Genomic DNA, 26,613 nt, shown 5'->3' on the forward strand with positions numbered 1-26,613 from the left:
GTGTACATGCTTTGATTCCCAAGTTCGGTGAACAAGAAAATAAATAAGGAAAAAAAAAACGCTATCTCGTCTACTTCTTGCTTCGACATACGTAAAATGAAGGGGGTTCTCGTGGAATATTCCACTGGTGAAAATATTTCTAACATAGAGTGAGATCAGTAGACAGCAGAAAGGTTCCTGTTGTGGTTTCGCAGTGTACTAAGGGCCACGACAGATTTTGTTCGTCAGTTTGTGATACTATACGAGTGACTCGAAAGTATCGTCGATTCCCCTATCTTCACCTGCTGAGAATCTTTGTCACAGTTTTGCGGCGTTTCATATGAAACCTGTCCATCGTGCCGTAAGTCATAAGTCGCAAGACATGCCACTGGTCGTCATATGGTACTGTGTTAATGCTTGATAGAATAGATCGCTGTATAGAGTTTCTTGTTTCGTCGGACTGCCTCAGTTCAAAAGCAAACAAATAAAAAAAGCATTGAAGGCCAGCCGCGGTGATACCTGCAACAAAACAACTGCTAACGAGTGACTCGTGTCCTTGTTTGTCCGTATCGCATCCCAAGCACTGACATTCGCACACCAGCGCTCTTGGGCAAACTGTAGTGGAACATCACGTGACTTAGGAAAATCCGCCAGAGCGCTTCCCCTCTCGCGGACTTCAGCGTCCCTGGAGCATCCTTCATTTTTGGGTACCTGAAAAAACTTGCCGATTGGCACACCCGTATTTCTAGCCCACCATAGCTAAACAGATATAATCTATTTTTGTCTGCATAGGAACTGTAATAATTGCCAGCCAGAACTATGTGGTCTTCGGCACTCGTCAAATTAGGGAGTCGTCGCACTGATGGTGTTGATTTTCCGTAATCACCAATTTTTGTTCGACTGTCGTATAGTGGAAGATAATTTGGGGCATCAGGGAAACAAAAATGTGCCCGGGGCAGCGAAAAGAGTACTTTTTCGGAGTACGCCACTTTCGTCCGTGCTCTCATATCTCCAACACAAATGAACCACTGATGAAGAATGCGCATCACGCCTGTACATCGCATTTATTGGCAAACGCTTCTTGCACCAAGCTCGTCGATATCGGTATGTCGAGTCACTGGCAGACTCAAAAAGTGAGCAAATCTGCAGTCAAAGGTTACGACGCACAAAGCAGCCGATAGATTTTGCAGCAGGGGAGGATAGATTTTGCATATTTCAGCGACCAGTTTAGAATGAACGTTTTCGAAAAAAAAAAAAAAAAGGAGAGATATCGATTATTGGGCAAGAAGGAAATCGTCCGCGTCAACTTTTAGCTCCCGCACAAGCATCGCGACATTGGCGTTCCGTCAGGAAGCTGTTGCCTTTGAAGCAGCTGTGCTTCGCGGCAGTGAAGCAGACGAAACGTTCCTGCCAGAGGATGGAATAAGAGCGACGCGTCAAGTTGTCAGGTTGGCAAGGACCGGTGGCGTTCGAAGGGGCAATGCATCGCGTGTCAAGGTTCGGGATCCTAAAAGGAAAAAAAAAAAACGTGCCACTCTGTCACAGAGATGTCACAACATAACCATAACAGTGCGTAAAACAAGTATGCCCTATACAGGGTGTTCAAAATTAAGCTTTCACGAGCGCTTACGCAAACACAGCGATGACAGGAAACCGGATAATAACTTTACGCTAGTTGTGTAAGAAACAGGTGCTGCTAATTATGTAGCACCTGTTTCTTACTCAAGGAACTGAAAAAATAGCACCAGGTTTCTTCTGTTCGCCTATTTATAAAGTGCTAGTGAGAGCTTAACTTTGAACACCCTGTATATGAACTTGTGATTTGTTGAACAGGGTGTCTATACCAACCTAGAAAGCTTGTAAAACTGGGAATTGTCAGGGAATTTTGACGCGACTTCAAAAGTCGGAGGATTGTCGGGGAAGTTGCCAAAAGAGCAGCTGAAGCCAGGGAAAATCGCAGTGGCCATGAAGACACTTAATGAATCGAGAGTGCCGATCAGTGCAGTTGAGCGGCTACGCCGCAGCAAAGTTGCCGGGAGTTGTGTTCGCCAATATTACAAGCTCAGAGGCAGAAAAAGTAGGGCAGCCTCACTAATAATAAGTGACCCTTAGTAATAATAAAAAAAAAGACAGAAGCAAGCATCATAAATCAGGCACCGTACGAGGTGCCCCCACTGCAGGAAAAACGTTGGTTCTCTTAAACAGTAAAAAGGAGAAACATGTATTTGTATTGTTGTTTGTTTATATGAAATCAATAAATGATGTGTTTTATGAGTAATCCGAACGAAAACGTTAGACAGGCGTCAAGTTAATTCCCTCCTGCTTTGGTCAAGGAATTTGTTCGAAATAGGCAGTGAAAACCTGGAAATTGGGAAATCCCTGGAATTTGGGAAACACCCCGTTGATTCGTTGTACAAGTATAGTGTGCCTGCGTTCCTTAGCTGTGTCAAAATTTTGAACACTCAGACGGGTTCTGTGCGAGGTGGGCTTTCGCTCAGAAAATTTATGAGGGAGTTTTAGACCGGAAATTGCTCACAATAACCGTACCGAATGCATAAGCAAATCGCCCTATATTCCTTCGGGCTGGCTGATATCACGTTGTCAGTTTTTCGATTTCAGAGTGGAGATTTACACGTGAGGCGAGCGATCCTTTACGCTGGTAAGACTGCGGATTCGATTTGACAGCTTCCTGTACCCTATCGCTTTCCTGTATCGCTTTCCTGTATCGCAGAGCGCTTTCGGTTTACTGAAACTCCTTATGGCATGATCTGTTGTATATATACATACCTATACAGGGTGTTTCACCTAAAGTGATAAAACATTCTAATTGGCAACGTACTCGCCGGAAGATTGTGGGACTTGCAGCAATTACCTTCTGGGAACTTTTGCCGCCGTTTAGGAAGGTTTTGGACAATTTTTAGTGAGGGAAATTTATTTATTTTTTCAATTGAACTTCGAAAATTGGAAAGCAAACCTCACTTTTTGGTTACAGAAATGCGGATAACCGCAGACCCAACGAAAACTATGCGCAGTATCGCAACAGAAATAGTCTAAAAAAGTTAGTAAAAATTTCTCTTTAGCTCCGCCTGTTTGATTGTCGCAAAGAAGAGCGCACGGAAGGTGCGAGGAGAGGAGGAAGTGTTCTCGCCTCTTGTTTTGCCTTTCTTTCCCCCCGCTTTGACCTTGATGCTGGCGACAACAGTCTTACCGCAAAGAAGGCAAAACAAGTGAAGGCGGGGACAGTTCCTCCTCTAGGCGCACCTTTCGTGCGCCCTTCTTTGCGAAAATCAAGCAGGCGGGGCTTAATTTTACTCTCTTTTTTTTTCGACTATTTCTGTCCCGATATTGTGCATAGTTTTTGTTGGGTCTGCCGTTATCCGTGGATGACTTCATATTTCTGTAAAAAAAGAAGTGAGGTTCGCTCGGCAATTTTCGAAGTTCAATTGACAAAAATAAGTTGTTGTAATAATAATAATAGTAATAGTAATAAATTGTTCAAAGCATTCCTCAATGGTGCCAAAAGGTCCAGAAAGAAATGGTCACACAATCCACAAAGTCCCACAATCATCCGCCGAGTACGTCGCCAGTTAGAATTTTTTATCACTTTAGGTGAAACACCCTGTATAAATAGATAACATATATTATAGTATACTCGAGATAATAATGTGTCCTTCTGAGTGGGAGCACTGAAATTTTATATTATCGTTAGCTGACGTTAAAAGAATATAACGCAGGAACCGGTGTTGCGGCCAAGTAACTGATGTACTCTTTACGAGCGAAACACTCCAGTGGCTTCCTATCAATCTCTCATATATCCGCTACCCCCATCTTTAAGCACCAATAAACAACACCACGTAAATATCGTACTTGCAATTTTTTTCGCACTCGACGACGCTTTGGAATTCGTGGTCTGGCTGTGGCTTTGTGCAGAATCCTTCGGCGACCTGCCACTTCCTGCACTTTTGAGACAGTTCGTCCCAGACGATTACGTCTTTCGCCTTGCAGACGCCCAGTGCCACCTTGGATACGCAGTTGATGTCGCCGGGGTCCGCGTTGTCGCACGTCATCCGGCATTCCTGCAGCGAAGGGAAGGTTCCGTTGGTTTCCATCAGGCACGGAGTTGTCCCGAAAGATTTTCGTGGCTTGCATTTCCTGTATTGTGAGTCGTAGTAGTAACCGGCAGTGGACCATCTGAAAACGATAAGGCGTGCATTCGTCGAAAAGTAGAATATACAGCAATCCGGTGAACGTAGAATGAAGCTGAACACTCAAGTCAGGACGTCCCTGGCATCTGGAACAGAGTCCCAGTAGAGAACTGGGCCCCGTGGGCCTTCTGCTGGGCCCAGCAGAAGAGTGTTCGGGACCCTGTTTGAAATATCGGAGGGCTCTCGGCTATCTGGTACAACATGATGGTGACCTCAGTGTTGTTGGGTTGGTGGTTGGTAAAATAACAAGGTGAGGTTGAATTCGCGCAAGCGAATTCTGCTACCCCAAAAAAAGAAAGGAAACGGTACGATTCCACCACAGAAGGTGCGAGTGCACCGCAAAAGTTCACCGGGTCGAGCGTCTCGACCGCGACCACGCAGGACCGAGCGCGCCGTTTACATCAAGGATCATAGTAATGTCCACGCACCGTCTAATATAGGGTTTCTAGTCCAGATTTCACAATGAAAGTGACAAGAGCATTGAAGGCCGCGTCCCTGTGCTTAGCGTCCCATACGCCTAAGACTTTCTCTATGCTGAAGTCCCTGCTGTCGAGATGGCCAAGGGTCTGCCTCAAGATGCCTCTTTGTGCACATGTTTTGGACAATGCACGATGATGTGTTCAGTGTTTTCCACTGTTCCGCACAGTAGACAGTTGGGCGAGTCCTCAATGTTGTCTTGTCTGTCTTTTGGTTCTTTTGTGCTGTTAGCATCGTGTGTAGAAAAAAAAAGCACTCGTTCGACTTGGAACCGTATTTTGCCTGTTCAAAGGCTTCCCCAACTACGTATGTTGCGGTTGAGATCAGCCTCCAAAAGCATCTTAAAACGAGGACACGAGTGCACCTTTGCATCAGTTTACCCCAAGAATATACCTAAACCTACGGACCGCGAAAAAAAAAACACAAGTATACAGACGACTAAACAACAAACAAACAAACAAACAACAAACAAACAAACAAACAACAACAACAAAACCAGGTAGCCTGCGTTTGGGCGTCTTAGGCAGCGTTCACACGGGGCAACGTTTTCCGGCAACTATGAGACGTTTTGCAGACGAGTTGCTGGCAGTCGGCCGGCACCGGCAACCTCTAGCAACTCGGGTTACTCGGAATCGCTCCCCGACCGAAAACTTGAGAAGTTGCTCGTGCACCGGCCAATCAGCGTGGGGAGCATTGCCACGTGACTCCCGATGGCTGGTAGATTTCGTTCGTGGATTCATGGGTTCAAATCCTGCAGGTGTAATTGAGAAATAACTTTTTTTTTACTAACGCCACACAAACATCTCAATAGCCATCTTCCGAATATGATAATCTTGTGGCGCAAAAAAAAGAAAAGAAAAAGAAACTGATTAAAATTTGACAGACAGCAGCTAAAGAAGAGACACCACCAGTTCGATTCGAACCCACATTCTCCGGTCGCCGCAAGATTGCTTTGTGGACGGATCTACCGAGTTGCTACTTGTGAACGCGTTCTCGAAATTGCTCATAAGACGTTGGTTCGGGTTGCTTCGAGTTGTCCCGTGTGAACGCTGTCTTAGCAATACATAAACATGGCTAACACATCTTTCGTACTGCCGCTGGGTACAGCCGACGTGCCTATCACCGGTCCATTCGCTCCTGCAGAGTACAGATCTACGCAACAGCGATAATAAGAATTAATACACATTGGAGTTCATCGTGACTTACGTCCACATTTTTTTCTTCCCTCTATCACATCACATCGCAACACACATTGGACGAGGCCACTACGAACTGCCAATGTGAAACGAGCTGGGGAAATTACTTTTATTTTGTTACAATTGCTCATTACACATTTGTAAAGTAATGCATTAGATTCATTACTTTTTCGTGCATAGTAATGGATTACTTTCATTAAGTAATGACATTAGTGTGGCATTACATTTTCCCAGAACTCTCCAAGACAGTGGTGTTTGAAGTACGTATACTGTAAAGAGACGAGATTTGTCTTTTACTTCGTTACACATTAACGGTGATTGTAATTAGTCTCTGCAAAATCGCTGCGTGTGAACGATTTTGTCGAAAGACAACAGTAGTGTGCACTATCTAAATGGGCAACCGTAGATAAGATTAACGTAGGAGGAGTTGGTATTCGAAGACTCCGCTTCGATTCTGTCCTGCTTCTTGGTGACTTGGTCGGTAACAAATAGGGCTCGAAAAATCATATTGTAGATTTTCCTTGTCCGTACCAGTCATAATTTGTAACTGTTGGCTTTAAACTCCTACCCAAGTAATGAATAATGTCATTACGCATTACCCGGCCCAAATGTAATGTATTAGCGTTACTCATTACTCCCCATTACTTCCTATCTCTGAGATGCGGCAAAAACTGCGGCGAAATGATGAAGGAAATGCATACTGACGTTGCCAAGCCACTCCCTGTCTCTAATGCAAGCCTGTACAGGATACTGTGTTTAAGTTAAGTTACCGAGTACCGGGAAAAAAAGTAACTGAGTAGAGGACTAAATACCCAATCGTGAAAAGTATTTAGATAAAGTATTAAATACTGTTAAACATAACCATAGTTACTTTCAAGATACTTCGGCATCACGGTTGGAATATTGCCATTAAAGAGTTACGATGAGCGTGAAGCTGAAAACGGCGCATTACCAAAAAGCTTTCTCAGCTCGTAGGAACAACTGCCTTTCAAAATTACTATTCGATAGCTTTAACATTACCTCCAATATGTAACAGATGCGAACAAATTATTTCAATAGAGCGTAATAATTCACTGTCCGTTTTCTCCCTATCGTTGCTTTAACCTCACAAACGTGCCATTTTTTTTAATTCTGCGCTAGCGCCGCGAAGCAACTGTGGGTATAAGTCACGTACAGATGTGGACAGATGGAGAGAGGACAGCAGGAAGGAGTGGGGGGGACAGTGGGGTTAGTATGCGTCCTGGGCCGACTTCAAGGGGAACTAAGCCGACATTCGTCCGGAAAGCCTTCAGCAAACCCAGGAAAAACCTCAGACACCACAGTCGGTGGTATGATTCGAACCCACCATGTCCCGCGACCTTCAGCACGACCTTCAGCACGACCTTGGCTATCACCAACTCTAGTTTCCGTAGAAGTCTGCACTAGTGTATTCTACCAATACCAGTACGCTAACGTTAGCAATATCAGTAATACCCTGTTTCAGTTTTATTGCCCGTACTTCCCTTTCAATGTGTCGCTAGTAATGCACGAAAGGCAATCTCCCAACGTGCTACATGCCCAATCTGCCGTTAAAGCCCTCTGTCTCTCGACTGAAGCACGCTTCGCACGAATGCACACGAACATCCATCGCGCAACGCATCTCACGTCTTTAATAACCCCACCATTGCTATCATCCATCATTTCCATACCCCGCTGCATAATGCTACTGTCCCTATTAGAACATAGCAGTGCCGCATAAAGGATAATGGCGCACCATCTTCCACACTAACCATATGGCTACGCGCCGAGCAATTTCGGGGACTCCAGCGGTGTGCCATTGTAACGTACTAAAAGAAAGAGCGAAAACCTGTACCTGCTGAATGCATTCCTCTTGGTTATGGGTTAGAGATACAAAGCCTGTGTTGTTTGGCGAGCAGTGAGCCGAAAAGCAATTCCCAGCCATAAAACTCGTTTCGATTAGGCCTCCCCCCCGACTTTGGCTCTCGACGTGCGCACGTCTGGCAACATAAATACCTGGGGTCGCAGGCAACAAAATGGACGTTGTTGGAGCAGTCTATGCCCTCTTTGACCTGCGGCTGTGGCCTGGTCAGACCTTCATCGGTGCTGGTTTCGGTTTCTACCGCCTTTGTGAGGTCGGTAATTGTGTTTTCCGTCGTCGGTTCGTAGCGGAATGGCTGTGGGAAAGGGAAAGGAGGGTAGAGGCGTCAGCAGTGGTGAGGTTATCCACACTGTAATGAAATCCGCGCTTTTCTTTTTCTTTTCTCTCTCTCTCTCTCTCCTTGAGAGGTTGCACATTTTTGGGAACAGGTGATAGGTCTGAGGTGTCCGCATTAAAGTGTTGAGAGTGCGTTAGAGTGTCGTGTGGTTTCGTCCTGGTTCGTGTTTTTAGCGCTTTTAGTAGAATGTAAGCCTCTGAGAGCGTAGCTTACCCGGTGCGTATGTCACTATATTCTGCGTCCTAAGTAATACAACTGCGAACTGTCTCGACCCAACTCGCGGTGGCTAGCTTGCTAATGCAAGCTGACTGGCAACTGGGCGGGGACAACTGCTCACCAATGAGACGCTGAAGCAGGACAATTCTTCACCTCATTATAAAATACCCTAGCGCCCACCCTGTGATTTTCATTTCGTCATGAGGGCCCCCTTGCGGTTTCTGCTCCTTTAGAACTTAAACTGCCATGAAATACAGTCATTTTCAGAGACCTTCTGACACATTAGTAACCGTCCAAAAGAAGCTTCGGTTTCCCCTGGTAGAGGTAAAAAAAAAAGAAGGAAAAAGACCTCCATAGTCAATATATCTGAATCTTAGATGCTTCCAGTTACTTTTGCCTTTTGTAGGTGTGATAACGGCTCGCTTCTTTTTTTTTTTTTTTTCTTTTTGCGAGGTGTTGAACCAAAATTTTCCGAGACCATCCACGGGCACACACCTTTCACAAGAAACGCGGAACAAACCTACTACTAATAATGGTAGATTGGGTCAGTTGGTACATGATTTAGGTTTGGAACTAGGATCAAAACACAAGGACAGGAGAACCACACAGGACCTGTGTGGTGTGCCGTTCTCCTGTCCTTGTGTTCCAAATCCACTCCAAGTTCCAAATCTACTACTGTTCCTAATTCGTGGCGAAGAACTCGCGATCCCCTATCGGCGATGTCGCGCACGAAGGAACTATATACCAGTACTTTCCCCGAGGGCAGGCCGCGCTCAACTGCTCTCCCTAGCAGACGACGCCGAGTATGCGATGGTTCTCTCTCCCAATACAGGTGTCGGTGCGTGGACTTCCCTTGGAAACAGTATTGGTATAGTTCCTTCGTGCGCGACGTCGCCGATAGGGGGGCTGCTCGGCCACGGGCTGGAGACTTTAGACAACCGTGTCCCAAATAGTACCGTTACTTGAAAATATTTTTTTTTTCTAAAATGAAACCTTCACGAATAAGATTTCAATTAAAATCGCGTAGATACGGGCAAGCTGGTAGAGTTGCTGCCTCTGTCGCGAATACGCTGAACGACGCGTTTGGCTTTATGGACATAAAATAAAAAGAAGCATAGAACACATCCAGCTCATCAACGCTCTGCCCTCAAAGCTCTCTTCACCTTTCTGGGTACCATAGGACTTCGATCCATATTGTGAAGGGGCTCATTATTTCATTCCCCGCATCACCACCAGCAATGGGGTAGAGTATCGCCCCCTGGCGATGAAACTCCCCATTCATCATCTTGTAATAAAGTTGTTGTTGTTGAATCCACGCAAGCTGGTGTAGGCTAGTTATTAACATTGGCTTGGGACTCGGGAGGTACGCACACGAACGGACATAAACGGAGGAGACAAGACAGACAAGGCTCAGGCTTTTTATAATGAGTATTTCAGTTGTTTCGCCCTCCAAATCTTATTCCACGAGCACATTCGGCGTGACACCCTTAGCGGTCGCCGGAAGCTTCCACTTCCCAGACACACCCAAGCGACACCGGAACTACCACTGTGTGTCGCTAACAGCGCACCCTTCCACCCCTCCCGAAACAGTGAACTCATCCGCTTGCTTCCGGCAGCTGCTAGGGTGTCGCACTGAAGAAAAAGTTACCTCGCTCGCGTGTTCGTTAAGCTTTTGTCCCAGCCTGTACTATTAGTATCATTGGCACTTACAGTAACGTGTGTAAAGGAACTGTAAAGTGAAATATAACCACAGTGTTTCAAGGTACAATCATATAAACAAAATACAGAAACCGACACTGAAGATTTTTGTTTAAGTTTAATTTGTACAAGCTTTCGCGTGGAGGTCCACGCTTCCTCAGGTACAAAGTCAAGTGGTGACACACATAAGTATATATAGTATAGCCATATACACGACTAAACATACAGCTGTACAAAGAAAGGGAAGGGGAAGGAGGTATGGTGCCACATGTCTGTGCACAATGAATAGCTGGGCAGACGGATAAGTGACCTTTCTTTGTACAGCTGTATGTTTAGTCGTGTATATGCCACTTGACTTTGTACCTGAGGAAGCGTGGACCTCCACGCGAAAGCTTGTACAAATTAAACTTAAACAAAAATCTTCAGTGTCGGTTTCTGTATTTTGTTTATGTGATCTACAGGACTTGACTCCCCTCTTCGTATACGCTTAAGGTACAATCATGTAGAACTGTAAATATACCTTATGGTGCATATGATGCCTTTAAAGGGTGCTTTGCCTGCAGAGCACGGAAACTTGATTCTTTCGGTTATTATTCGCATGAGTAGGTTTGTTATTTGTATTTCATTGTCACCAAAAAGCGGAATGGTAACGTTTCTGACACCCATGATCTGCTGGCACAGGTTACTCGCCCGTCTCACAGATGAAGATGTTGATGATTTAATCTCGGCTATGACGCTGTAGACAAATTCGCTTTTTCGAACCACGCTGTCTTACAAGAACATACCTCACTATTACAGTTGACGCAACTTCTCGTCGTATTTCCTGGGTTTGCAGCCATATTCTTGGTGGTACCAACTGGAAGCAGAATCAAAGCACACCATCATGAAACCATTGATAGCCAAAATGCTATGTCTCCTGTTATTGGTTAGGCGTGATACTGACGTATGAATGGTCCGTCTTTTTTTCTTTGTTGATGTGCAAGAATCTTTTGTCGAGGAAACTAAGCTGTAGCGCATTCTTAGCATTTTGTGGCATCCACAGCGTTGTTTATCGCTGCGAGGCAAGAAGGCCTGCAAGTACGGACTCGTGGCGGCACACACTGTCCAGAATTTTAAACTGAATTCTGTGGTTGCAGACGGATAGCTCTCACGATGGCGATGGTGAGAAATGACGGTGAGAAATGGCGATGTCAAAAATGATCTCGTGTCTTCAGTCTTCTTCAATGGTTCAGACATAATCAATACCATTCAGGTGGCTGCATCCGAAGAAGTGTAGACCGCTATATGGCAGGTTATGCAGAATAGGCAGCTGGCTTTTATTGATTATTCATTTGGTTCGCGCCACCACCCTGTAAGTCGTCTTCATCTCAGAATGTAATGCTGGCACTGCCTCCGTGCCTGGGAACCCTAGAGCACTGCACTGGGCGAATTCTTAGGCCCAGCCCGAGCCCTTAGGCCTTCCTATGATTCGTCCGCCCGAGCCCGTCCCGAGCCCAAGCCCGATTATTTTCTACGTAACCCGGTCCGCCCGGCCCACGGGCGGGCCGGGCTCTGGCGTTCGAGTAAGCCCGAACCCATGCAGTTCTCTAGCGAGTCCCCAGCCCCTCCTTGACAAAGTATTCGAACCTAATCTGAACTAACTTGCTGATTTGAAGAGAGAGGAGGGCGTGTGCCCCTTTTTTGCGTCAATTATTGTATATCCAAATTGATACAAAAAGGCGTACGCTCTCGTATGTCCTCGTATCAGAAGCGATAGCTCTACCATTCGCGGCAACGATTGGCGCAGAGCGTGCTATGCGGTGAAGTTCTGTTTTTAGACTGTAGACTCAACTAGCCTCACCGACTTTTGTCTGAAAAAGATTCACTAAAACTCGCTATTTATCGGACCTAAACATGACCTGCAACAAGAGAGAAACTGATGTTCTGAGGCTGGAACAAACATGGCAGGGACAGATACAAACAAAGCCTCAAATTGCCTAAGAAATCAACGATCAAAGAAATCAACTTTCATCTTTCATCGATGACCTGCAAGTTCGCATTACGTCATGCTGATGTGTGTTAGGTGAAGCGTGCTTTACAGAATGCACAAATGAATAAGTTGGCTTCACGTCCAGCTAAAAAAAACGTTTGGCGAAGCGCGCTTTACAGCATACACATGCTACACTATCGTTTCGGCCAGTGTTTTACCCGTTACCAAAACGAAGTAACCCGCTACTTCACAAACAAGTAGCGCAATACAAGCATCGCTATAAATTTAAAAGAGAGAAAGTATTGTAAACACTCTACCGCTACTTTGCCGTTTCCTAAAACGTTCTCTAGCCAACATCTTACTGTAGGCACCTCGCTGCCGAATGTGTCTAAAGACGGTTATGTACCCTCACATAGCCTTGATGTAGCATAAAGTATACGACTACTTAGAGCCAAGGTATACTATTCCACATTGATCTTGACCTTGAAATGCTGCACATTTACGACATAATTTAATGCACATAGCGCACATGCGCATTTAATAATTTTCCCGTCAGAATGTTTCGAAGACTGTTTTTCTACAATAACAGTATTTTGTTCGAGGTATCCGGGAATCCCAATATTTTTTTTTCGTCTGCTTTTTTTTTTCGCCAGCAAACATTTTTGTCTGTATATACAGGATGTTTCCTTTTTTCTGCAACAAATTTTCATAAAAAGGGGAGTTTCCTTAGGGCGGTTTTACTTTTGGGATTCGATTACTCGGCGGAGCTGCTACTAGCAATCCAATTTTTTCCTCAGTTGGGGGACCAATTAACAGACTAATTGACTTTAGGGAGCACATTGAAATTGCAATATTAAAGCCTGATGACCACATGATTCGCTCGAACCACTGATGGATCACTAAAGTAATCTCAGCACGTGCTATAGATCCAAGTATTTCACCGTCGCTCTTTTTGTGATCACTTTCTTCTTTGTGATCTTTCTTCGTTGGTTCTTTGATCTTGCTTTTTTGTGATCACTTTTTGTGATTCACGGCCGAGGTGAAATACTCAGGTGTATAGCACGCACTCAGACTACTTTGGTGCTTCATCAGTGGTTCGAGCGGATCATGTGATGACCAGGCTTTAATATTGCAATTGCAATGTGCTCCAATGGCCAATAATTAAAAAGTTGATTAAAATATATGTTAATTAGTTCCATAATTGAGCAAAATATTGATTTCCTAGTAGCAGCCCCGTCGAGTAATCCAATGCCAAAAGTAAAGCCGCCCTAAGGCAAGTCCCCTTTTTATGAAAATTTGTTGCAGATAAAAGGAAACACCCTGTATATTTCCCCGACCTCTCATTGAATTATCAGGTCGTAAGAAGATAAAACGAATGGCATAATGTTTGCTCATGCTTTCGCCCGGGCCCACGCCTCCATGAAGAATAGGCAGCTTTCTGAGTGCTGTTGGCATACTGCACCAAAGCTTAGGTGTCACAGATTTTAGGAGCTACTGTTGTTGCCTACCCCACGACGGCCTCTCTTACGACGCCTCTCTTAAGTGTTTGACGATACGGAAAATTACGTTTAACGCACAATTTCCAGGAGCATGAGTTCCTCATCTGTGTGAAATTAACTCCGTAATGAAACATTTACAGAAAAAAGTACATATCATGCAACTTTTCCTAAACACGCCAAACGCTGTAAGCAATGCATTGCTTTAAGATTAATCGCCTGTGTACCGCCACCAAGCAAGCGTGCAAAGAGCATTAATAAGCATGTTAGCATACACTAACTCCCGAATAACATTATTTCTTCATTTTTTTTTTTGTGGCTGACATACCTACGGCGTAACGTATATAATGTCAGAAAATAACTAGATCGCGTTCGTCAAACCTGTGTAAGGTAATTCGTGCCAGAAATGCTGCACTTGCGGCACGTTACGTTGCGTTACGTTACGTTACGTTACGTTTGCAGTGCAATGGCGATATTTGCGTTGCGTTTGCGATACATTTTCGTATTCCTGTTCCAAGAGACACGACGCTTTGTTGGTCTTCTCCGAACAATAAAGCTGCAAAACTCTGTTTGAAATCTGTCACCAACACGCTCACACTATACTTTTGCTACTGATTGCGTAACGGAACAAAGCCTCGTAGTTCATATTACGCAGTATGTTGTACGTACCTGTTTCTGATTCGGAAATGTAAGCTAAAAAGTTCTAAAAAATGCACCAGAATAGCACATATTATATTCCTGAATATTCGATTGCGCTTAGGTTGTGCAAAACTGAGGAAGATAGTCACATCAGTCTGCCTGATTAGTGATTAACAAGTTACTGGAAGGAATAACACGAACAAGAATCTGCTTCTCTTATCTCGTTTTTTTTTTTTTTTTTTGCTTTGTGTTCCACATCTTCCACGTTATGAAAAATAGCGGTACCAGTACCGGTAGCGGTATCGGTAGCGCTGAAAGGATCCGCTGCTAGTGGGATCACTACTCCGCTACAGTAAAAACTAGCGAATACGGTAGCAGCACTATAGTAGCGCCGCTAATGTGCAAAATGGTTTTACCTCATACTGTGGTATGATAGGTGAAGCCTGCATTACAGGACACAGAAAACAGCAAGTTGGTTTCACCTCATGCTTAAAAACGTTAGGCGAAGCGCGCTTTTCAGGGTAAAAACACTATAGATCCATAACTGAAAAACCCAAAACTAGAGAAAAAAAAAAAAAAAATACCGACAACACAGACAAGGGCTCAAACTACTATAGGTTCGCTTTAAAGCATGCTGTTATGTGTTCGGTGAAGCGCACTTTACAGCATTGCGACACAAATGCGAGTTGTCTGCACGTAATGCTTGTAAGCGTGATGGATGACGCCGATTGGGAAAAATGACGTCGCCGACCTGTGCGCATGACACCAATTGTCCGAGTTAATTTGAGGAAACGAATTGATGGAACGAAATAAAACTGCAAGCTAAATCGGAAAACATATACCCCGCACAAGAGAAACGTTATCTGCAATCTTCGATTGTCCTGTCTGTCTGTTGTTTGTGAAACATTGTCTTAGTACATACTGTGCGCTGTTGCTCCGTTTTCTTTCGGGCAATTTCGCCGGGGATACGAGAGATTACTGACAAGTAAAAACAAACGTCCAAATCCTGCTGAGGTGAAAGAACCCATTCTTTAATTTCGTTCCCTGTAGCTACCACGTGGCGAAATGATTTGTTACGATTAAGCCGGCGCTCTGGATATCATCCACTGCTCACCTTTCTCGCTAAGAACTGAAAAAGGATTGAATTTTTCTTCCCCAAAAAACACCGAGAACATATAGACAGACGCGAGTATCATTAGCACTGATAATCGGATAGCCAAAGTGTAAGCCATTTATCGTACCAAAACCCGTTCTATATTGTTTTGCACTGGTGCTAAAAGTGCTTCTTGATTAGATAAGTAGAATAGTTTTGGTAGGAGTACTGTTAAATAACGTTTGCTAAATGCGTAACACTTACCGTATAACTAGGGCCTGACTTTTTAGGGTTAAACCCGTATCCGCCCGATATTTACCCCCCGAACGAAATCTGTAAAATTCGGGTTTAACCCGAATCTACCCGAAAACATCCGTGTCGCGTGGCACACGTTTGATAACACTGCTAAACATTATTTCCATGTTAAGACAAATTTTTATTAAACAAAAAAAAAATCACCCGAATACACCCGAATTCCTGACGACAGAACGGGACCTAACGGAATTTAACCCTAATACACCCGAATTTTCGAATGAAAAATAACACCCGATATTTACCCCCCGAATTTGGCCAAAAATTAAACCCGAAAAAGTCAGGCCCTACGTATAACGTGGAAGTGGCGTTTAGTTTTGAATCTTGCAAACTGTTGAAACATTCTTGTTCGCCAAATAGGAAAAGCCCATATTTCAAACTTTCATCCACTTTTTAGCGATAACGAAGCTTTCAAACGCACATTTACGTATTAAGCGAAAAAAAAAAAGATCGTAAAAACTACACTCCCACCAATAGTTTTTTCTTTATGCGTGTATCAAACGGGAAAATTGGACATCAATCCACTTTTTTATGTGCACTTTCAACTCAGGAGTTCAATTTCAAATTCCTTCCGAGCAGCAGATCTCTTCCTCCTGTTTATTCCTCTCCGAGGAGTTCTTTTCCCAGCGGGGGGACACTTTTCGATTTCGTGCTGAACGCAAGAGAACGTCATTTCGTCGTAGCGTAATAAATGGCCGAGCACAAGTGGTGGTATGATGTAGTCGAGGGTCACCTCAACGCAACCCCCACTTGCGCTTCTGTTTTTCTTTCTTTCTTTTTTTTTTTTTTTTTTGATTGCGTGTTAGCGCCGCGAAGCAACTGTGGCTATGAGCGACGTACAGATGTGGACAGACGGAGAGAGGACAGCAGGAAGGAGTGGGGGACAGGGGGATTAGTATGCGTCCTGGGCCGACTTCAGGGGGGGAACTGTGCCGACATTCGTCTGGAAAGTCTTCGGAAAACCCAGGGAAAACCTCAGACAGCACAGCCGGCGGTAGGATTCGAACCCACCACCTCCCAGTCTACAGCACGACCTTGGTTATCACCAACGAGCGGACGCCTTAGCCCACTCGGCCATGCCGCTGGTCTCTTTCTTTCTTTGATCCTTCGAATGTTTGCTTTTTATGCGACGTTAGAATCCGCACAGGCGGGCATCCGGTTTTTGCGAGGCAACTTTTCGTTTTTCTTGTTCAATAAACACATCTAGGAGAAAGAAAAACTTTTGGACGTCACAGTGTGTTGTTCCCAAGCAACACGAAGTGTAGGAATAATGTTGGCGCAACGTTGGATACGTTGGCCAATGTTGGCAATGTCATTGCGACGTTTCATTCATACTGGAATGCCAATATTAATTTACAGTCATTGCCGCAATATCGGTGCAATATTTGATTACGAATATATAAACTTTGAAAATGTTGCTGGGATATGCATGCCGTGGTGTTATCCCAACATGAAATTCCCAGCACTGGAACAATGTGACAGAAATGCTTGAAGTTATCCATAAAATCGGCAACATTGCTCCGGCACTGGTATACAGTGTTTTCTTTCCAATGTGGGCAGTCGCCACCGATCCAACGTTGTCAGAATATGGATACGAAATAGCTGTTCCGACGTGGCCTTCACAGCGCTGGAACTATTTCGGAGGAACGTTGAAGAGTCTACATAAAATCAGTAACGTCGCTCCGGCATTGGTACGGTGCCCTTTTTCCAATGTTGGAGATTCAACACTCATCCAACGTTCTCAGAATAACCAACTGCTATTTTTGAAGCATGGAGTAAAATAAAATAAATAAAATAAAAATAAATAAAACTGAAATCGAAGAGGGCAGTAGTTAGGGCAGAGCGTCCAACCTTTTCCGAACAGAGCCACGAAGTTAATGGTTGCAGAATCGAATACGTTCTCAGTCATTTGTCATGACGCTCGTATTTCGCCCGAACATAATTCTGTGTTGTGTTTGGGTCTGACAAATAACGATTTGGTACAAACACGGCACTAGCCGATGCGAAATGATCTTAAATCACGGTATTTGCTATTCCACTTCGCGAGGTTTCTGTGTGGTGTACTTTTTTACTGCTTCTCTCGTGAATGCGCTGAACGCCGCCGCCTTTGACCTTCTATGCAGAAAATAACAAAAAATCACGTAAACAGAATCCACACAAGTTAATGCAGGCAAGTTGTTAACATTTCCCTGAGTCGTATGCGCAAGAACGGACATATATACAGTGAAATATACAGTGTGTTTCTTTTTAACCTTTATCGGTTTTTTATTAAAAAAAGCTACGAGAGCAGCATAGATGTTGTTTTTGCAGCTGAGCTGATGCAACTCCCTCTTTTTTTATGAAAATGTGTTGCAGCTAAGAAGAAACCCCCTGTATATATGTATATATATTTGTGGGTCAAATTAGAGTCACTAAATAGGGGTACAAAAGATTGCATTCACTTTCCGCACCGGTCCCACCGTACGACGCCCGCGATTGGGCCGATCGCGTCACGTGGTTTCTCCGTCCATGTTGCGTCCCCTCCATCCAGTCCGGTTTCTTCCTCACGGTTGACACAAGTGTGACGGTGCGTTTAAGCGTAGTTTTGGCATCAGACTCGGTAGTTGAGGGCATATGTTTAGGGAGTGACTTTTTCGGGTTAAACCCGATTCCGCCAGTTTATTCCCCCCCGAACTGACCTCTGACCAATTCGGGTTAAACCCGATTTCTCCCCGAATTCCAGTCACTATGAAATCCTCAAGTGACGTTTCCACTGAAGTCGAACAAAGGTCGCCACGTGTAACACATGTAAGAATGGGTCACTTAGGTTCCCAGCAATACACCCATGTGTGTCAACACTGTCTATGCCTTCGGGGATTACCGCTGGAAGATCACGATCCCGCAAAAAAAAAACAAAAAGAGAGAGAGATTAGGAAAGGACTTAATAGACAAGAGGAGAAACAAAAACACCCGAAGGCACAATTATCGCCCGATTTCTCCCCGAATTAGAGATTTAAAAATAGCGCCCGATTTTGACCTCCCCGAATCTGAGAAAGGCATTTAACCCGAAAAAGTCACTCCCTACATATGTTTAGCGATGCACACTCTAAGAAGAAAAAAAAAGAAGAAAAACTAGAATTTTCTACCCCTCCCGGTAGAGTTGTATTGCAACCACATTTCTACTCAATCCAATTTTACCTGTTGGGTATAAGCGCAGATTAGAAACAAACTACAGAGTAGAAACGGCCGTTCTACCAGCTTGGGTAGGAAATACTACCCCCTTTTTTTTTTCTTAGAACAAACGTGAGAGGGAGGAGCAAGGGAAAGAGACGCCGCCGCATACACTCGCGAGGGAGAAAGCGCGCGTGGATTGGCCGGAAATGGTAGAAGTACTGTCGTTCTACCAGCTTGGGTAGAAAACTCTACCGTTCTTTTTTTTTTTCTTTAGTGCCTGTGTGTTTTGTGTATCGCTGTAAATGTCGTACATAGAAGGGGATTAGACCTAATTCGACAGTAATTCGACAGTAATTGCATTTGCACTAACTGCAATTTGTAGTTTGTCGAATGTAGCAACCTTTTCTTATATTGTTTATTTGTAAGCCGAGTGTCAGAAGGCACGATAAAATATTATCGGAATAAACCGTGATTTGCTGGACAGATTGATAAATTCCTTTTTTTTTCTGCCTAGCGAGAGTTACTGAGTTTGTAAGCGTAGTTATGTTTCGCGATGTATTAATGTTCGCGAATTTCGGTACGCCATTTTAATTGCGAAAACTCGTACGTCCGCGAGTCCATTCTGCCGATTAACGTAGCCAGACTGGCTTGAGTGCGCGCTGTTCTTGGGCGGAGAAGCGGGAGATCGGTGTCCCACCGTAGGGCGGCGCTGTCAGGTCGTACTCAATGCGGGCTCAACTCATGGCGGGCGCGCTCGCCGGCGTGGATTAATATCCCTACTCTGCTTCCTACTGAGTGACTGTAGGTCAAATGAAAGTCAGCATCTTAAGAGTATTTCAAGTTCGCCATGTATGATCTAAATCCAAGGATCTAGATCTAGATAAGGATAACGTCCGAAAGGACGTGACAGACCAGCTGAAGGCATATCCCGTTCAAGACCTCTAGCACTAGGTACTATCAAGATACCGTTTTAAGATACGGTTGCCCAAGCCAAGACACATTAAGAAATGTTGAACATCTTGAAAAACTTCCTAAAGTAAATATAGGTAAAAAAAAAAAGAGAGAAAAAAAAAAGAACAGCGAACCGGTAAGGGAATGTTAAGGGAACTAGCCTTAGGAATACCGCTGCCGAAACACCGGCAAGCTCTCGTCCTGAAGCACGTCCCTTAAATATCCAGAATACAGTCTTGGTACGAAGATCAATACTTCACATACAGAATATTCGTACGACAACTGAAAGTGGACTCACGGAGGAACATGTAGGACATAGTATTGCTCGTTGACTGCCTTCCGGTGGCATGCAAAAGGAGGATAATGGTTAGTACTGTGGTCGCAACGACGGTCAGCAGGGCGATGACGATCCTGCTTGTGTAAGTCATGGCATTAACAAACTCCGGGTTCTTGCGACCTTTCTCCATCACACTCAGGTACAGCAAATGGTCGGGATGGTCCTCTGCAGCCGCGAGAGGAGATGCTGAACTGAAGAGGACCTGTTGGGATAAACGACAAAACATAATAAAGGTTATCGGTAGGGTTTGTGGTTTTCGGCATTTATTTTCAACCCAATTCGGGGGGTGTTTATCGGCATTTATATGGGGGACTATAAATCGGATTTTTTCGGCATCTATATTCCGCCCAAAAAATAAATGCCCGAATACGGGCATCTATTTATTTCGCATGAAGGAAAGCCTATTTTGCGCGCGAACTAACAACGAACCGAAAAGAAGTGAATCGATACATGGTTTCATTAACAATGTCTTGTATTGCCTGTGCCAAACCAGCAAACAAGGAGACTACCTCTTGTTGTAATAGATGTCGTCTGTCATAGCGGCTCGCTCCTTGCGATTAATAACACGCAGTTTAGAGAACGCGCGCTCAACATTAGCGCTAGAAACAAGAATAGCCAGTATGCTTAAGGCGCACTGCGATTACAAAGGCCATGTGCTGCAACGGGCCGTCCAAAACTTAATAGGAGATATATCCACCTGAGGGGCAGGGCATACAGCATATTCGAAAAACTCGCGCTTTATATCATCCATACGAGATTCATCTCGTAGAACAAATAAGAATAAGTCCTCATACAGTGAAGTGCCTCGAAGTGCCTTGAAGTGCCTCACGAACGGAAACAAGGGTCACTCCAAGTCGTAACTGGAAGGGAGTAGATAGAGGAATACAAAGAACACAAAAATGAACTAGAAGGCTAGGGCAGGGGATCAGCGATCAGCTTTTGAAACCGTTTGGGAACTCCGTACACTGGTGATCTCATTTTAACCCGACAACAACAGACCACAAAGGTTCTGAATAGTAAATTCACTAAAGATAGGTGTGTCACTAAGTATGTGTGCTGCAAAAAGGCGGTCACCGACCGCACAACAGAGCTGAGGTCATCCTCTTATAACCGCTTAAGCACAACGAAACAAGGGCACAGCCTGAAGATAATGCCACGCTCGAGAAATAGTCGAAAACGGGAGATTCCAAGGGGATTTCCCTTTGCGGTTCCAGGAATGGCAGCTGTCAAGATACGAGAAATTCGGATTTTTTCGGAATATTCCGAATCTGAAAAAAATCATTCGGGGGGTGTTTTCCGGCATTTTTCGGAAAATGCCGAAAACCACGAACCCTAGTTATCGGTAGAGGAGCGTCTTTACGACGTGTTGTGAGAGCGAAAACTTTATAGGGCCCGCCAACACCGAACGCTGTGTTGGTCCGTCCGTAACAGTTGTGGAGAGCGAAAGCGTGGACACGTTACAAGACCAGGACCTGAAGGTTGGCCCCGTATACGATGGCCCTGCCTTGATAAGGAAGGCTAGCTATCCTGCTATCTTTATCCACGTACTTCTGAATCCAACGAGGTTGAAACGCGTCATGCCCTGTTGACACTGTTGCATTTTCACGTGTTACGGATGTAGCGCGGCACGGTTGTCATGGCAACGAAGAACGGCGAATCGAATAGCACACGCACCGCAAGTGTTGGGCTCGACCGAACTCCATGCGGGTGGATGGATTGGAGGCATGATTGGTGAAACAGAGGAGTTTACCGCATCAAGAACGCATGTGTCTGAACAGATTGTCTAGCGACACCGCATCCCGCAACGGAGTGAACCAGGCATTGGCCTCACGCCAAATGACAAGGTGAAAAGAAATGAAGAAGGAAGTTTAGTTAATTCTCGCTCCCCCTTTCCCACGGAAGTCTGCATATTTCACGATTACAGACGGACCTGGGGTTTCAGTATCCAAAGCAACCTGTTTCTGCCATTCTTGCGTATTGAAACCTACAGCGTATCCCCAAGAACGATGCAGAGAATACAACATACAGCCGTAATTCATCGGTTACTTTTCGGGCCCCCTTACACCTGGAAAACTTACTATTATTTCGGAAAATAATAACTACTAGTCACGATGCAGTTATTTGTTTTTGGAAAGCGTTACAAAACTTGCTTAGGCTACAGCCGTGCTTGTCACGCTGTTATGATGCTATGATTGCTATGCGATAGACGTGCAATGAAACAGAAATATGTATAACTCTATATGTACATCTAGATATCAGATGCATTCACTGTCTGTAATAATGTTACTTCACTCACTTTTGCTGCATAGCGTACTACAGCAGCGTGTTTGGAATAGTATCAACGATGTAGATGGAACGCAGAGGACGTGCCGCAACTTACTTTGTAAACATTCTGCCGGACTACTGCGAAAGCTGTACCAACTGACCAATTTCCTACACTTCATGCCAAAATTTACCGCCAGCAAAGGCCTTGTATAGAGCTACCCCATGTATTTAGATGCGTTTGGTGCAATAACGAAAAGATTCAGTCTTCTTCTTCTTTTTTCATTATTTCACTTACGACATACTTTCCTCTAAGGATACAAGCCTCGAAGACAGGTTACAGAGACATCTACGCAAGCTGTTCCTAGTTACGCATTTTTTAACGAGGCCGGCTAATAATACGAAAAACGCTGAAGCTTTCGTGTACGCGTACTAGGCTACACTTCAGGTCCTTCCCTTGTGTCTCAGGCCATCTACGCGTATGAAAGCTTGTGCCGAAATAAACAAACTGAAGCTTCGGGTTTTTTTTTCTTTTTCGTAATATTAGTGCTTGCGTCCTCTGGGCTACAAGGTCGATTTTTCACAAGACCGGCTACCAAGTGCTGTTCTGTGGTCTAATGAGCTGTATACATCCGGCTTACCGGATGTGTTTCTTCTGGTGTCGAGTAAACCGCTGGAGACGCAGCGCCCGCAAAGGGCATCTCACCACGGACTCCACGTTGAAGTGGCAGCTCGAAGTTAGTCCTCATGTCACGTGGTGCCGGAAGAGGAGTTCGCGGTCTGGGGGTTCTCGATCCAGGGCTGCGCACACCAGGAGCTAGGTGTGCACGAGTACCGGGAATATTTGCGTTGCCGGCGGCCACTGTTGCGGCAGGTACATGTGCCCTTGATGGAGTAACAGGTTGACTTGCACGAGGAAGCGCACGCATGTTTGCACGTTTTTTGCTGAAACATGGGATACAACTAGTTTATCATGACGCGGTCTCATCACTTACACTGCTATTAGGGACACTATGCTGCGTATGCTTATATTATTCATAAAGTAGTATTCCTTCCCTGAATATTCCTTTAAAAAGTCAGATCAGTCGGTAGCGTGTTCGCCTAGCGGGATCCCAAGGTTGCGGGTTCGAACCCGGCCAATGACGCAAACAATTTGGTGTCAGGGTACACGCTTTTTTTTACACGCTTTCTTCCGGGAGGGACGTTAAATACGGTGCGCCATGTATTGAGATTTCAGCGCGCGTTAAATTGCCACCCCCAGGTGGGCAAAATTAATGTACAGACATCTATGATCATAGTTGCCTTGCGCCGTAAAGCCACGGATTATTATTATTATTATTATTATTATTATTATTATTATTATTATTATTATTATATAAAAAACTGTTGTCTTATGTTGTAGATGGGTAGAAATCCAGCGAACCGGTAGAATGTAGGAAGGGAGTTGCCTCAGGACAGAAGCCGCCGATATTTCGAACAGAGACTGTTCTTCTTCTGGGCACTGTCCTCATCATTGGCATGGTATTTAAAGGGTTAGGTGTGACGTGTTTAAAGGTTCATGCGAATTGTGGGTCAACAGCCCGGAGGGAAGAAAGGTTCCGTACGGGTTTTTACGGCCGGAGTGAATGGCTGCTTTGTTAGAGTGTGGAGGGGATTATGTGAACGTAGTGATCTAGGCTACAGACCGGTTAATGTTGTGGTTAATGTTGTGTTGTGACCGGTCTTATGTTGTGTTCTACGTTTCAGCGTCTTCCTTTTTGGTGCTGTTGTTTCGTCATCATGCCCAACTGCCCATACTTTTTTACGTTTGTGTAAGTGCTAAATGTTCTCCCGAAACAAACAAACAAAAAAGGGCTTAATTAGCAGGATAGAAAACCGGTGCGCAAGTGCTAAGGGAAAAATAGTTGAATAAAGTACCAATTTGGGCCTGTTGGTTACACACGATAAAGTTGAAACATTTGTTTGAGTTCAACATTTGTTGGAAGTGCAGTGCGTCCGTCCTCTTCCGTCCTTTGTGTAGTTTAGCACTGGTTTTACCGATTTTAGCTAAGGGAATGTGTGTTAATTTTTCGCCTGTAAGTTCATTTTAATTTTGCGAAAAATGAAAAGTCCCGGTTTGACTTGAACACCCCTCGTACCTATTTTTCTGGACAACGTCCTTATAATTGGGGTGGCAATTCAACCGTGTATTCACATGGACGACATCCTCACGAAAGATTATCGTGGAAGAAAAAGCCCGTTGTTACGCTGAGTATTCAGACGGAGCCGGAATATTGGGAGTGGTGTACTGCTCACTTAGCAGACGCCACTGTCTACGTCTTTTCCTGTCGTCTGCTACGGAATATCTTTTGGCTGTGTCGCAGCATATTCCCCACAGTTAGCAATGTGACAACAGAAAGCTATGACGTTTTTCGCATCTTGTGCTGGAGTATTCTATGCTCATTGATGGGGGGACAGTGCCGAAAAGAACAGTCTCTGTGCGAAATACAGGGTGTTACCCTATAAAAGTCTACCCGTGCCGCCATGCCGTACTCGCCAATTACTCAATGCAGGTGGCACATTGTGCGATCTTCATATAGAGCTCATAAGGACATTTAATCTTGGTAAAGTTTGAAGTGATTGAGCGCCGCAGCACGAAGTTATAACTCAAAACGTGCAATTCCCGTAGTGAAAACAATCAAGATGGCGGCGTTGAGAAGAGCATTTGACATGCTGCTCCCCAGACGACGACGTGTTGCATATCCTGCCAGCCCGATGGAACTGTAGTTTTCATTTCGCTTTGGTGTAACTGTCGTATTTTGCTCAGAAGCAAGCAACGTGAGCAACGAAAAATGCCGACGTACTCGGCAGACGACACCCAAAAGGGATGTCGTCTGCTTACTGAGCGGCGCCATCTTGGCTGTTTTCACTACGGGAATTGCACGTTTTGAGTTATAACTTCGTGCTGCGGCGCTCAATCACTTCAAAATTTACAAAGATTAAATGTCCTTATGAGCTCCATATGAAGATCGCACAATGTGCCACCTACATTGAGTAATTGGCGAGTACGGCATGGCGGCACGGGTATACTTTTATAGGGTAACACCCTGTATATCTCAAACCTCACTCAAAACTTACTAAAAGCTTGCACCAGATCCTCGCGACACGTCCGCCAAGTGCGTAACTTCGAAACGCACGATCTACAAGTCTTGCGCCCCCATCGTTCTCCTCTCCTCGACGACGAATGGAGCCGCCCTAAGGGTATCCAAACGCGCAAGGGACTCCTTACACAAGATCGAAGGATGGGACGTGACATCGCACTTACGGTTTGGACACAGATTAGCTCCAGATAAGGCAGCAAGCCGTGGGCAGCTGTGCGCAGAATGAAGATAAACCGGGCTATCTGTCACGGTGGCGCGCGCATTCTCGTATTGCCCGTCGTCTTTTTCCTTCTTCTTCCGCTATGTCGTCTGCCTTTCTATTCGTATGGCGGGCTAGCCCGCCATACTATTCGTGTTCGTCTGCTTTGCAGCGTTGAAAGAGAGGGAACTCGTGTGTTTGGGTAAGCCGGCACAATGAAGTAGTGACTCTGCTAGATGACAAGTTCCCAACAAAGCACAATTAATCAGGACTTTGTGAAGATTTCGAGATGCCTGAAGAGTTACTAATGCGTGAGCGCGTAACCGCAGAGTAGAGCTTTTCTTAGTGCACGATAAGTACGCAGAACTGGGACTGACACGTATCACCCGCCACTACCGTCCGAGTTCCCTAATCTGCTTTGCCTGTTGTACCTAAGGGATTATTCACATTCGTTTGTAATCTTATTTTCCTCGGTACTATGATCACGCTCGTTCCGCAAAATTGTACGCGAACTGGTGCGCTGGTACATTGCGAGCGATTAGTATCTTGAAGTTATAGGCTCACGTGTATTTCTAGAGGCGTGAAAGCTGCGAGATTTTCCCACTGAAAGGTTGTGCCGAACTTAGTTTACTTGCCTGACAGCAACAGCACTCGCTACATGGCCGAGCACGGTGTACGCAAAGTATAAAATGTGATGACACGTCTAAGAATAATACACTTACGATTTATGCCACGCAATTGAAAAAAAAAAAATCAATTCTAGCAATTACTGAACATACGTCGCCTGCCATGATCACCTACTGGCACAGAGCTTGCCAGTCTACGCCAAGCATTTAAATTATTTCAAGTTCGTATTCCGAGTCAAAGATCATTAGATATAACGTCCACTCGAAATCGCATAAGGAATTACGCATGCGTGATGCACATAACACCTAAAACAAATGTGTGTGTGGGGGGGGGGGGGGGGAGCCGTAGCACGTAATTGCAAGTGCAGAGGGCAGTACAGTGTTACCGTGCCTCGTAGAGGATCGCGGGCTGCTTAACAGCTTTTTGTGCCTTGTAAACAGCGCCATTG

The 26,613-nt window shown here is 44.8% G+C and overlaps 2 protein-coding genes across 4 annotated transcripts in view; one reads left to right on the top strand and one right to left on the bottom strand.

Moving 5' to 3' along the window:
* Nucleotides 1–26,613, top strand: part of LOC135397605 (histamine H1 receptor-like) — a 198,638-nt gene that overhangs the window by 120,270 nt on the left and 51,755 nt on the right. The window lies entirely within an intron of this gene.
* LOC135397604 (uncharacterized) lies at nt 1,027–25,638 on the bottom strand. Of its 3 annotated transcripts, none has more exons than XM_064629211.1 (8): nt 25,504–25,637; nt 25,317–25,433; nt 22,841–23,144; nt 19,899–20,139; nt 10,773–10,843; nt 7,871–8,031; nt 3,847–4,170; nt 1,027–1,486 (listed from the first exon to the last, which is right to left on the bottom strand). In XM_064629211.1, the coding sequence occupies exons 3-8, from the start codon at nt 23,126–23,128 to the stop codon at nt 1,282–1,284; spliced, it is 1,290 nt and encodes a 429-aa protein (XP_064485281.1). In that variant the 5' UTR covers nt 23,129–23,144; nt 25,317–25,433; nt 25,504–25,637; the 3' UTR covers nt 1,027–1,281. The 3 variants fall into 3 exon arrangements, with proteins under 3 accessions (XP_064485281.1, XP_064485282.1, XP_064485283.1); XM_064629213.1 differs by having other exon boundaries at nt 1,404–1,486; nt 3,851–4,170; nt 25,504–25,638; XM_064629212.1 differs by lacking the exon at nt 25,317–25,433.

The sequence above is a fragment of the Ornithodoros turicata genome, chromosome 6 (genome assembly GCF_037126465.1).
Source record: "Ornithodoros turicata isolate Travis chromosome 6, ASM3712646v1, whole genome shotgun sequence".
Classification (NCBI taxonomy): Eukaryota; Metazoa; Arthropoda; class Arachnida; order Ixodida; family Argasidae; genus Ornithodoros; species Ornithodoros turicata.